A 15,545-nucleotide genomic window follows, 5' to 3' on the forward strand; every position below is an offset into this window, starting at 1 on the left:
ATTTTCAAACTTATGTTTGCATGCATCATTTTGAAGATAAATAGATACTAAATTTTTAAAGATAAATAAGTATAGTATATTAAGGAATTTATAATTCGAAAACAAAATCAAATAATATGTATATGTTTATATAATTATATAAATTTTTTTTTAATATTTTCATAGGTAAATTTAGAAATCCACAAAAAGAATTCCAATTTAAATAATAATAATTTTGTTTTGTTTAAATTATTTAGTAATCTTGAATAATTTATTTTTTTTATAAGATTTTTAATGATTAGGATTTATGAAAAATCATAATTTTTAATATGATTTTACAATAAAGAAAAAGATTTGATTTATTTATTACTAGTAGTTTTTAACTCTGTTTAAAGATTTTAAAAGATTTTGTTATAAATATTATAAATTATGAATTATAATTATTTAATAATTTGTTATATTTAATAATCTAAAATTTTTTTATATTTAATATGATTTTAAAATAGATAAGAAGAAACTTTATGAGATTTTTCTATTAATAAGTATTTTATTACAAAATATTGAACAAAAATTATTATAATTTTAGCAAATATAATATTAAATTATATTTATTTATAATAAAGAAGAAAATATTTGGCACATGTTAATGATTCAAAGTACTTTAAAAAACTGTATAGTATCTATAAATTAAGATTTTTCATTAGATATGTTTAAAAGTGTGTTATAACAAATTAATAATAATTTTTTATGAAATTTACCTTTTCTCCAACCCGCACAGCACGTGCGCTGAATGTGATGCCTCTACAAAAACTTTCGTATCTTCTGGCAATAGTCCCGCCATTGCAGAGTCTGATGTTCTCACCATGAACTTGATGGAATGTCAGGGGTGGTAGATTGTTAGTACCTGCACTGGATGATCTTGGTGCTGTCAACAATCAAATAAATATAACATGTTAATTTAATAATTCCGAAGACTTTATTAAGACTTATTCATAATAAATATAATGAATTTCATAAAACAATTTTTAAATTTTAATTTTTTTTAAATTTTTTCAATATATTGTAAAATATATTGTAAAATATATTGTAAAATAATGCAAATATATGAGACGAATATAAAAATATTATTTATAATATTTAATACAAAAATACTAAATATTATTTCTTAATTATTAATTAAATGCAATCAGTGTTTTTAAAACTTACAATAATCGAAGAACTGAATTATACCATAAAATGTAGTATACCAATATCATATAATTAACTCTAATATAGAACCCACGAAATTGAAAGATATATTTATCAAAGAAAATTCATAACAGAATAACTCTTCCCAACAAAAAAGTAAAAAGGAACTACTAGCGATCGATCCACATATTTAATAATTACGAAACATGATTTGAATCAAATTATATGATTTCTGAACGAAATTCCAAATAATTAATATATCGTTCTGAAAAACACTGGTTTTTAAAATGAACCTCAATTATTTTTAACTTTGATATAACTAATATATAACAAAAATTGATGTTTGAAAATTAGATTTACGTAAGATTACGTAATTACGCGATTTTTAATTTCAATAGACTTCGATTAAAGCTTGGAATTTACTTTGTATTTTATCAAATATTATAAAAAGATTAATAAAAAAAAAGTCAAAAATATAAACAAATATGTTTTGTGATATATTATTTTTATTATATTATTTTATTTTTTATCAAGATATATTATTTTAGTAGAGATGTGTGCATATAATGTAGTTATATACTTGAGAAAATTTGGAAAAATACAAATGAAATTTGATGAAATTTCGATATTTTTGTATTGTTCTATTATTCAATTTGAAATTCTGAGAGTATAAATATAAGCGAATGATATTCGAATGCGATTGATTTGAAAATCAAGATTATTATATTATTATAGTACGAGTATGTATAGTAAAAGTAAATTAATTAAATAATATTGATTGATTCATATATTGTATTTTTTTCTAAAGTTTCAAGTTTTATCTGATCATAAAATTTATATTATTCAATATGATATAGTTTGATTCATATATATTTTTATATTAATTACAATTCATTTATGTTTTTATTATCAATTACAAGTGTTTATGTTACAGTATGTAAACAGTTTTCTATTGATGCTCGCAAAAACGTATATAAATTATGTTGACTACGCGTGTGACTATCGAATAATATAAACAGATTCTAAATCTATTTATGTATATCTATGTCAAAAGTAGTTTTAATATCTGATAAATGTTTATTTTATATTTGATTTTATGATATATTTATTTGTACGATTTATACTATAAGAGAAGATAAAATAAAAATATTGTAATAGAACCAAGTTTTCGAACAATACAAGAATATCAAAATTTAACTCGATATCACCCGAATTTTTCCGATCCTTCGCGAAGTTTTTGAGACTTGAGCAAGCTTACTTTCAATCTAATAAAGTAGCAGTCACTTACGTAAATCGTTCTATGTAAATCGTGCGTACTTATCCAACTTTTATTGTGTTTCTTTCCAGAAATTCTATTATTGTAATATTATTGTCTATTAAGAAATAATACGTAATAAGAGAAAAGTTTTATAGTAACCGGAAAATTCTTTCAAAGCAATTGGTCTGCATGAAACAAAAGTAACCAAGAAGAGAGAAAGGAAAGTGTAGATACTGCAGTAGATAGAGACTAAGCATAGATGGAATTTGATCGAGAAACTGAAATGCAAAACCACCTCTCGTGGCAGCTCGAGCGTTTCCACTTCGGTATTTCATAACTCCGACTCGCCGATCCGGAATGCAGGAGTTCTGACAGGATATTCCCAGGCTACGTCCAGGATGTTCCCAGAGTGGAAATGTAGCCATTTCAATAGTCCATGAGAGATTCGAAATCGATCAATCTTATTCGAAGTATAGAATAATTTTTATTTTTTACTGATAAGTAACTTTTATATTTTAATATATATTTTTTATAAATATTGATTTTAGATATAGGTGTTTTTTTAGGTAATGATCAATAGAAAATTTTTTAACAATATATAGATATGTATTATTATATGTATAGATATGTATTTGAGAAGATTAGATTTTTATAAATTTTTGTGATTTTATAAAAATGATATATTTGATGTATTTAGCTTTGATAAGATTTTTTTTAAATTAATTTGATAAATTAGGCTTTAGAAATAAATTGTTCTAGTAGGAATGGAATATAATGGAATATATCAAAATCATATACAAATATATAATACAATCCAGAATATAATATATATTTAATCTTTTATAATATAACTTAAACTTTTAATTGTTTAAAATAATTTAATAATTATTAAAAATAGTTTAATTAAAATGAAAATAATCAAATCGATTCAAAATTGTCTGAATTCAGTGGTTGAGCATTAATAGTATAAATATTTGATATTGAAATTAATTTTTGTAAGTAATTTTTTATCTTAAATAATAAGAATGAGCAAATTCAAAGTAATGATTATTATTTTTGACTTATACTGATTTGTGATTGAATATTATTCAATGTTTAGTTTACTATATGAAATATAATTAATTATTTTTACTCCAATTAAAGTAGACAAGACAAACATAAAAGTTGATAATTTTGATTATACTTTGCATGCAACATTTAAGATAATATTTTATCTATTTCGTTCAAAGTACAACTAATTATAATTCAACAATCGAAACAGGATAATTTAATTAAATGATAACATAATTAAAGTTCATTTAATATTATTAAAAAATGATAATTAATTTTTAATATAATAAAATCATCAAGATTATTTTTCTTAAATATAAAATATATAAATAAATAAAAATCTAAACTATTCTAAATTTTTCAAATACAAAAATATATGTATCTCAAAAATATACATATTCTTTTTTTTTTAATTTATATTAAAAATATTTACAAACGAGCAATGACTCTTCACTCATTAATTTAATATGATCGACAAATATTAATATTTCACGAATGAAAGAAAAAAAAAAAATAAATCATAAAATTCTTATTATTAAAATTAAAATAATCCTTACGATTTAAAAAGTATTATAAAATTACTAAAAAATCACTAAATTCTTATCACAAAAATTCTCACAAAAAACCAATTTCTCTACATAAACATAATCAAAACTATAAAGTTAGAATCAATCACACAATTTTAGAAATAAAACAAAAAAAAAAAGTAGATCAACTAACAAAGGATTTTAACAGACGAAAAAAAAAAAATAAAAAATCTGAGAACTAATGTGCACCACAACCGTCACGAGCGGCAGCCCAGTTCCGACTGACTATCGATATGCGCATGAAGGCGATGTGTATCGCCTTCATCGTACGTGCGCCACGCACCGGAAACCGCACGCTACTCGAGCGGAAGCAGCCGTGGCGTAAGGAGTATCGGCCGATACGCTTTCTCCGGGAGCGGATGCACGCCGAAAAGCGCCGTTAACAATGACAGGAAACGTGCGCCACTCCTCGACTTTTGTAGGTTTCCGCCATGTCCTTATGTTCTACTGCTCGTGTGCAAATTTTTCTCACTGTAATTCGTTTTGTGGTTACCATTTGTTTTGATTAGATATGATACTGACCATCATAATGTAAAAAGGACTTCCATTGTTTTTCACACTGTTTGTTGGTTAAGAAAACATGGTGATAATGCTTGTGTTTTAAATTATTGAAATTTTTAAATTTCTTCAAATTCGAATGTTTTCGATTTTTAATTTTTTAATTGCTGTATTTAAAATTAAATTTTGCATGATTTTATTATTATTAGAATTATAATAAAATGTATATACTATTATATATAAAATATTTATTATAATTTTAAACAATAACAAAATTATAAATATTTATATTATGTAATATTATAAATTATTATAGGAATTTATAATAATTTTTACAAAATTGATTTTTTAAATAAATAAAATAATAAAATTCTTCATTCAATAATGTACAATATAGATAATATAATTTAATAACATTTTCATTATTCTTAAAATCTTAAATTATTTTTTACATATTAATTTTACATATTTATTTTTTTTATATTAATTTTTTTAATTGATTATATAATAATTTTTACCAAAACTATCCTTTATGACTACTCGAAACTATTCTTATACTACTCGAACTTATATATAAATATTTTTTTTTTAAAAAAAATATCGTATTCATTTTTCAAAATAACTACAATATAAAATTTCAAATTTCCAACAAATGAATCAAAAATCATTATTCCATTATTCCATATATTTCATATTCCATTTTTTATACATTTATTTATTATATATTTACATAGTTAATTGATGATTTTATCAGCTACCAAAGACAGCATAAAAATTCCATAGAAAATCTTAGAAAAAACTTGCGCCACAATTAATTCGAGTTGTAATTAATTCGCTAACGAACCGAAACCACGGTTCCAGTTTCTCGATCAATCGAAGCAGTCACGATTTATGGATCACCAGGCAAAAATAACAATGCGAACAGATGTCAGTTTCTCACGGTCTTACCAAGAAGACTAATATAGAACGATTTTAATTTCGTTGAATGATTTTAATTTCTAATTCGTTTGTCATTCTGGCGCGAACAAAGTTTTTGTATTTCTTTTCCAAAAGTTACCGTTACTATTTTTCCAAGATTCAAAGGGAATCCACGATCGATAATCGTTCTGGAAGAAACGATCGCGTGCAACCCTTCGAACGATTGTTCCGCTTTTTCTTCCTTATTTTTCAATACAGAGTCGAGCAATTGCGTTTTCGTGCAATTCGTAAAATTGTTTTGGTGGGAAAGATTTTTATTGAGAGAATTTATTTTGATTTATTTTGTTTGTTTCATTCTTTTATACGTGTTCGTTGGTTTTCACGAGAGAGATATTAGATATAAGGAATGTTGTTTTGTTGAAACAGTTTGGTAAAGTTTCGAAAGCAAGATTGAGAGTGGATTGCTGGCTAATTGAGAGTTTCGATATCTGAGAATTCAGTTATTGGTAATTGGTTACAATTTGAAAACTTGAAGCATCAAGGCTTTCAACCGATATTGAAGAATTGTAGAGTATATATATATTTTAGAGAAAGTTTGATTTTTGAATTATTTTTATGCGATTTAGAATTTGTGATCTCTATGTAATTAAAAGTTTTTCTTTATATTTTATTATTTTTCTAAAAATAAATATCATTTTGATTTTGTAATAATCGTGTGAAAAAGATTAATGTGTTTTTGATAGAATTTAATTTTTTTTTTTATTTCATTCTTATTTTAAAATGAAATTTTATTGATAAATTTTAAAGAAATATTTTTAAAAAATTATTTTTAATATTAACATGATTATATCTTATCATTATTCAATAATTTATTTATATTTTTTCTTCCTTTTAAATCATACCTTTGTAATGAATTTATTCATAAATACAGGATGTATTTATATCTGCATAAAAAAGAGAACTGGATAATTTGTTTCCGGTTAATTAGAAGTCTATTGTTTTATTCTCTTACTAAACTCTCACGATTCTATAATATCACAGATCTTTATCGATATATCGACAATGGAGTACCGTTAATAACAAGAATGTATTTATCGACGATTTATAAGAAATATTCCTTCTATAGAATTCACAAATCAATACACATTTTTTAAATTTTACTCATATGTTCATTATAAAAAATTGTTAAAAACAGATAACCAATATAATTCAACAATTTTTGTGAACTTAACTTTTGCAACTTAACTTTTGCAATATCTAATTAAAATACACAAAAATTATACAAAATATTCTAAATCTCTTTTTTTATAAAAAATTGTCGAAGATATAAAATAACAATTTGCATATCTTCAAAAAATATAAAAAGACAAAAACTTTATAAGAAAAATCCTAATTAAATTCTTTTGCTTAAATATTTAATTAAAAATTATATAGAATATTTCAAATTATAAAAAACTGTCAAAGAAAAACTATCGAATCTCTCACATTTTGATCCTTCTAAATTTGCAATTTCTTCAAAACAATTCACGAAGAAAATTCTAATTAAATCCTTTCAATAACTAAAAAATATTTCAAATTTCTTAAGTTATGAAAAATTACTCAATTTTCTTTAATTCTTCTAAATTTACAAAATTCTCCAATTACACACAACGAAATAATATTTTTACGAAGAAAATCTTAGTCAAATCTCTTCATCTTTGCCTCATCATTGTTATTAACAGCCCACACGAGATTTGCACTCCACAATGATTGAATTCCGCCGGATGGACAACAGTTGGCGCGCGACGATCGCTCGATTTCACGCGCGAAACGAGCGAAGATTCGAATTCAATGGGACATCAGACGGCGGTTGTTGTTGATTCTTGGACGATTATCCACGCCAAGGTGTGTTTCCTCGACGCGGTTTCCTAGTCTCAATCGCAATTCACCGTGGGAATACAGCGATATGTACCGTTGCATCTCTTCGTCGTTCTCGTTCCTGCCAAACCAACCGTGATTCCATTTAGCCTCTGGTAATTGTCACCTCCTTGTGGTCGAGGGTGGTTCATACGAATGGAACACGACGAGCTTTTCCTCGATCTAACCATGGATTAGTAATGCAATAGTACAAGAACGAGACACGCATCGATGATGAAACCAGTGTAAATTGCGGAAGAGGATTATAAAGATCGTGGAAATGAGATAATGGTGTTATAACTTGAAGATAACAAAAACTTAGAACAGAATTGGATAATTATTAAAGATAAGATTACTGTTTTTTTAATTCTATGATATATAGAAATATTATAGTATTAATGTAGTATTAATTATAATTTTATATATTTAATATAATTAACAATATAATATAATTAACAATATAATATTATTAACAATTTAATATAATAACAATATAATAATATATATAATATAATATATATAATATAATAAAAATATAATTATAGTATATAAAATACAATATAATTAGAGTAAATGGTTTGTTTGATAAACATTTAATTTATTAAAACGATTTGAAAATTTGAAAATTTTTAAATATATATATCTCAAATATATTTTTTTATTTTCTTTGCATTAAGATTTTTAAAGAATTAATTATTTTTTTCTTAGATAAATTACAAAAATTATGTTTCAAATAATAATAATAATAAATTGTTATTTTATTTCAACAATTATCAATTGTTAATATTTTAAAATATAGAAACATAATATTTTTAATATCTGTTTTTGTAATATAATGAAACAGAATCATTATTTTATTAGCTATTAAATAACTATCAATTTTTAACACTTTCTATAATGAAAATGGAAAAATTAAATTATTTCATTATGAGAAAAAGTTTTTTATAAATAAAGACTTTAAACTTTAAGATTAAACTTATCTTAAAAAAATAATAATAAAAAATATAGCTTTATATATTTTTAATTCTCAATAGTAATTTTGATTTATATCGGAATTAACATTTCATTTCTGAAAATTTTATTTCCATCAAAAAGATTTTTATTTCTGCTGTAGAACTTATCAAATATACATTTAATTAATTGGATAAACAATTGTAACAAATGAAAAATAAGTATTCTAGAATTTTTTTAAATCATTTTCGAAAAATTATAAATTATAAAAAAAAAAGAATTATAGACAAAGTTAAAGTTTTCGAAAACTCAAAGTTACAAAAAATATCCTTACCGACCGAGCGTTAAAAAATTCATTAACTAAATTATTTATTCTATTCAACAATTATTTTCCTCAAAAAGAAAAAAAAAATAATTTTTATTCTATATATATATATATTACTCATCGTTAAAAGATATATTTCAGTAGTAAAGATTCATAAATCGATTTCAAAATTGATCATCGATTAATTAATAAGCTTTGATAATTGCATCGAGGTTATTGTTTATCATTGTGAATTCGATCACTTGAATTCGACTCTATCGATCTCAATGATCGATACGGGAACAGTGTTAATAAACATACATGCTTTATAATATTATAAAAGTATAGCAAATCTTGTATAACAGAGATCGATGATCCAACGCCCGATAAAGGATATTTTTTCAATTGCTTAACGAGATTTTGTCTTATAATTGGTATTAATTAATAATTAATGTTTATTCAGTGTAAATATGTAAGTAATTACTTAAATATTGTGTTATGAATTTTCTCTTATATTTTCTTTTATAAAATATTTTTATTAATTTTTTATTAAATTTAATATTTTAATAAAATTTTAATAAAATTTTATTTTTTTAGATATTAAAATTTTATTTTTTTTAGATATTAATATCTTTTATGCAATTTTATTTATTATAGATTTCGTTAATAATTCTATTTTATAATTATTCGATTTTAAAATTAATTTAATTTTAAAGTTACGAGAATTTATAATATTTAAATATATTACTTTCAATGGAAAGAAATAATAGTGTAAAAATATAAAAGTGTTAATTTATTATATGACTATTTTTCTAAAAATTGTTTTGTTAAACGACATAAGAAAATGAAAGAAACAGTATCTTGCGGTTTAATGTCTCAGGCTAACCGCAATCTCGATTAACATCTATTTAATATAGAAACCGCTGAATCCAGTTTTCTTAATCGATCTATGAAATTAATTTGTCATCTTTGATATGAAAGCATTTGTTCATTGATAATTTTTAATGATTACCAATTTATTTTCATTAATTGATTTAACATTTTATATGCATTTTTTAAGTTAATTCTGACATATTATTTAATATATTGTTTTTATATCTATTATTTCTATATTATACATTATCTATTAAATTTTTTAAATAATATAATTATAATCCGATTTTATAAATTTGTATTTTATATAAACATACAATAATTGCAATTATTATTATTATATTATACACTCTTTATATGTATAATATGCATTCTTATAGAAATTGAAAACATTCAGATTTAATTTCCATAAAATCATAATTTTTTTATTATTATTAATAGGTAAATGATATATGTATAATATATAACATATTTTTAATTATATTATACACAGATGATTAAAATCTGAAAACAATTATATATATATAATTATATTGTTATTTATTGAATAAAAAATAATATTAATTTTAAAAATATATAAAGACTTTCTTTAAAATCAAATTTAACTTCATATTTTTTATATTAAACTTAAATTAAATTAATTGTATTTATTTTAATAATTTGATTTCTTTAATGTATATATAGCTTCAATTTGCCAATAAATCGTGTCATATATATATAATAAAACGAGCCATTGGAATTATATTCCTATTTGAATAAAAACTAAAAAATTTTAACAAAAGTATTTATATTTTTTAATAATCATTAAAATAAAAATTCCAAGTTTGTTAAAGCCAATTTGATAATTTTGATTTTCCAACATTAAATTTGTATTTTATATAGATTCATTATATAGATATATTAGATTCATTTTACATAGAATATAATTTTCTATATAATATACTTAATTTTATGTATCCTGATAATAAATAGTATATAGAAATGAATCATTATATTAAATTTGAATAAAAACTAGCATTAATTTTGTTAAAAATATAGTACATATTTTTTAACAATCGTAAAATAAAAAATCTTAATTTATTAATTTAACTTGTTTTAATTTTGAATTTTAATAAAAAAATTTAAATTAAATTAAATTCATTTTACATAGAATATAATTTATTACATAATATATAACTTCAATATACATAACATAATATACACAATTTCACGATTTGATAGTAAATCGTGTAAAGAGACGAATCGGAACAATATTATTATCTGAATAAAAATTAATATTAATTTTGTTAAAAGTACTTATATTTTTAATAAAATTTAAAATTAATTTGATTTGATTTGATAGTTCTAATATTAAATCTAATTCAATTCATTTTATATAGAATATAGTTTTTTTTATGATGTACATAACTATATTATTTTACATAATGTAAATACACAACTTCACAATATTCTACATAACATAACTTCACAGTATTCTATATAACAAACATAACTTCACAGTATTCTATGTAACATATTTCACGATACTCTATATAATACCTATATTCACAGTATTCTACATAACGTACACAACTTCGTAACATAACCTCACGATAGTGTAAAGAAACAATCCACTATGAAATCCGTAAATCATAGTGATCACATTTGATCGATCACGTTGTTATAATGAGGCCACCTTATTCGAGTCCCGATTTTCGCGATCGCGGATCCCAAAGCTTCGTGACCCTGACAAATTACGATTCCCGCAGGTGATTGCAATAAAACCTGGTTAATTTTTACATGGTTACATTACTAGCGTGTTCACTCTTGGATGAAATTGAGTTATGTTCTGGAACCGGTTGCCGCGAGCTCGAAGACGGACTGAATCGATGATTCTAGACACGCGTGTGATCTTTCGAGAAATCGATACGTATAAGAGATGAAGCGACGAAACATTCGATTTAGAAATATGATTAATACTTTCTTTTTCTTCTGGAAGATTTATGAAACATTTATTGGAAAGTAAATTTTAAAGGAATTGAAAAAAGGTTAGAAAAATAAGTATAATTCATTGAAGAAAATTTTTGCAGATTCATTGAAATTGAATTATTATAATGATTGTGAATAAATTTAATTATTTTGAAATATAATTTTGGAAAAAATTTAAAATTTTTAAACATGACAATTGTAGTTTTTCTAGAATATTGGATTAAACAATTGATATTAAACAATTTATCATAAAAATCAAATTAAAATTTATAAATTGATTCAACATAGTCAGCGGATTGTTAAAAAATGAACTAAAAAAAAAAAAAGATGACTAAGAGATCAGTTGTCGTTGAATTAACGGTATACCAATGGGAAAGAAAACGTTTGGTAGGTGAAAGTGAGCAAGAAAGCATAACAAAGACACGCTTTGCTGTCTGTTGATTTACCAGACTATAATTAATGTTCCACGATGAAACGAAAGGTATATTTTACATTGATGATTTTCGTAACAAGAATGTTTTACTGGTCTACTATGAAATCATTCTGAGAACTATTAGCATAAAATTTTAACATCAATAGTTGATGTTTTTTCTGTATTTAATGATAATATAAACTTAAATAACGAAATTCATATCTCACTTTTAATTTCATAACGATTTTTATCGTTTTTTTTTTATTTTGTTTCAATTATATTATAATCTTAAATTATATCATATATATGTATTTATATTTAATGATAGAGATTAAATAAATTAAAATCTTTTGTGTTAAATTAAATATCTTAAAATTTAATTAATCGTTCTTTTTAATTTAAAAGTGATAGATTCGTTTAATTATTTCTCTAAAAATATTTATCGTTTATATTTCTATTTAAATAACAAATAAAATTTTCTTAATTATTATTATAAAATGTAAAAATTATTATATATAATCTAAATATGAAATCAATATGAACGATTTCAATAAAATTTTTCAAGCATAGAATTGCTTAATATTCATTAATTAGCATATTCTCACTAAAAACTTCATCAGAAATTTTTGCATACAAATATTAAGTAATCGCAAAATTTTTATTATTTCTTTTTTACGATAAAGAAATATATAATAAATTAAATAATTATTTATAAATTTGATTTAAAATACTATTCTATAAGCTATGCTAATAAGCTATAAATGAGATTTAAAATTAAAATCATGTTGTGAATTGCATTTAAAATTTCCAAAAAAATCACAATAATTCACATTCACAATTCAAAATCACATTCATAAATAAACATTTTTTGTTTAATTCTTATTCTTTTTTCAGATTATTATATGAAAGTTTATGCATGTATAAAAAATTTAAATGCAAAATATAAAGATATAAAATATCAAATGCATATTATGATATTTCAAAAATGAAACATATTTTTGTTTCATTTCTATTTCTGTAATTTCATTTATAAAAATCTAATTACAACTCTTGTCAAATTTAGATGATTATTTTTCAAAACACTAAATCAGTGTTAATATTAGAGACTTATATAAAATATTAAATATTAATATATTCGTGAGATTCTTTTAAAGAATCGATTTTAAATAGTAAAAACAAAAATTGTTATATAAAAATATTGATAAAAATTAATAATATTAATAAAACTTACTTATTAAGTTAGTTACTCGTAAATAAGTTATAATCATTTATAATTGAACTTTACATTAGATGAAATGAGCACGGAAAAATAAAATACTTTTGTTTTTGTTATACTGCAGTCTCATTTTGTCGTTTTAAATGATTATAACTTATATTACCAACATTTTTATATAACAACTTTTGTGTTTGTTTTTTGCCTATAGAATTAATCCTCTAAAGGTATTCACAAATATATCAACACTTCATATATGTCTATTTTTATTCAAATATTATGTGTATCTCTCATCGAAAAACGAAAAGAATTTTTAAAAAAGTTAAAGATTGCAAAATTAGTCGAACATATTTATATAATATTATATAAATAATATTTATATAAATAAAATCATATATACAAATGTAAGAAATAAATAAAGAATTTTAAATCAAATTTTTAAAATCAATGATTTGAGCGATAATTTAATGTTAAAAAAATCATAAATAATAATGACTTTTCTATATTTTTTGAATTTTCTTTTACCATTGCAAAGAAACAAAATTTCATTTAAATGATCGATACATTTTTATTTAATAATTTTCTTTTAGAACGAGTTTATGAGTGCTCATGTCATCATTCGCGAGGAATAATACATTTACCGTCATCGGAGATCTAAACGCGAACGCGTTTCGCCAGAATCTATCGATCGCGCGCGTAAATCGCGAGTCAATGAGAATCTTATGCTAGTAATTGGTCTATGCCCGCGCCTATGTTGCCATTCGCCAGTTCATCTCGTGGGAAACTCGTGACACACATTTGCACGGAAGTGTATTACCTCTCCTGGATCCTTGCTTCTGACGCGTATATATATATATATATATATATATTAGCGCTCGCGCGTTCAAAGATCGCGCGATCTTGAATCGAAAATACTCGATGCTACCGAACGACTACACCTCGAAACCATATAATGATAATCAAGTTTGACGACTTTTATTTTTCTTTTTCTACTTGCTGTTTTTTGTAGATATTTTATAAATGATATCTTCGGTAAGAATCTGAAAAGTTATTTTTGTAACAATTTCAAATATTGTTTTGCAATGACTATATTTTAAATTTTTCTTATTAGTAAAATTAATGAATATTATATATAAATATTGAATATTAATATCATAATATTAAAAATGAAGAAACTTTGAAATTTAATATTTTAAGGAATATTTTCTATGATAACTTAAAATTATAATAATTTCAAATGTTGTATTATATTTAAAAATTTTTTTAGCTTTGTAACAATCTGATATTATTTTTATAATAATTTCAATATTCTATAATAATTATAATGATAATTATATTTTAAATTCTTTTTAGTTGTAAAATTATAATATATATTAATATAATATAATATAATATAATATATTAGATACAAGTTTAATATTAGAGATTAGTCAATTAAAATTCTTTGAAATTCTGAGTTTTGAGTTTCTCGAACTTTGAAATTTTTTGATTTGAAACTTTTAAAATCCAAATAAAAAATAGTATATATATAAATAAGTTATGAAAATATTGTGATGATTTTAATTTATTGTAATTTTTATTTAATTAATAGAAATTTAATTGAATGTTTATTCTAAACTCATTTTAATTATTATGATTTTATTAATAAAAAATAAGTATTTAAAAAAAATGATATGATTAAATAATATAAATAAATTGAAATATTTAAAAATATTTAAGAAATTTATTTGGAAAAATAATAAAATTTACTAAAAAAATAAATTTTATTCCCATAATTGAAGGATATTTATAGAATATTGTTATTTTTAATTATTTTCTTTTCGAAGAATTATTAATTTAATTTAATTTTTATTGAAAAATTCTTATTCTGAGAATTATTAATATAATCGAATAAAAATTTTTTGCAGACCAACATCTATTACTGAAATTAATTATCATAATCCAAGGGAAAGTAGAATTCTAAAAGTGAAACTTAAAATGAATATACTCTATATTAAACTTCAATTGTATTAACAAATAAAAAATCTTAACTTTCTCTTTTTATAAGCTAATTTTACGAACATTCAGAGTTTCAAACAAATTTAACAAAAATTTTTTGATTGATAATGACATTCATGAAAATCCTAAAATAAAATAAAACGTAAAAAACATAGAAAATATTTCAATCACATATTTAATTTTTTAAAATTTTGAAAAATTCTATTTTCAAAATACACTCATAAACTCATAATCTCGTTCTATAATAATATTTAAACTTCATAATGACTTTTTAAAAAAAAATTTCAGCAGATCTCATCAACAATATTCTAATTCTATTCCAAACTTAACAAATGACAAAATAGATACAGCGTCGCCGGAAACAGTTACGTCTAATTTTGTATTTGAAATAACAATTCTTCCAAACAAAGCAACAAATCATTGAAAATATTTCGTTTATAACACATACAGAC

General features: G+C 21.9%; 1 protein-coding gene across 3 annotated transcripts in view; it reads right to left on the reverse strand.

The window, feature by feature from the left end:
• Positions 1 to 15,545, reverse strand: part of LOC122715604 (protein neuralized) — a 180,547-nt gene that overhangs the window by 13,653 nt on the left and 151,349 nt on the right. For 2 of the 3 annotated variants that reach the window (XM_043937906.1, XM_043937905.1), the window contains exon 2: positions 738 to 904. In XM_043937906.1, the coding sequence (XP_043793841.1) occupies positions 738 to 904 (167 nt within the window). Of the gene's footprint in view, positions 1 to 737; positions 905 to 2,720; positions 2,886 to 4,032; positions 4,214 to 15,545 lie in introns of those variants that run through there. The other variant, XM_043937904.1, reaches the window with a different exon arrangement.

This window comes from Apis laboriosa, unplaced genomic scaffold (assembly GCF_014066325.1).
Source record: "Apis laboriosa isolate Shangri-la unplaced genomic scaffold, ASM1406632v1 scaffold39_cov144, whole genome shotgun sequence".
NCBI lineage: Eukaryota > Metazoa > Arthropoda > Insecta > Hymenoptera > Apidae > Apis > Apis laboriosa.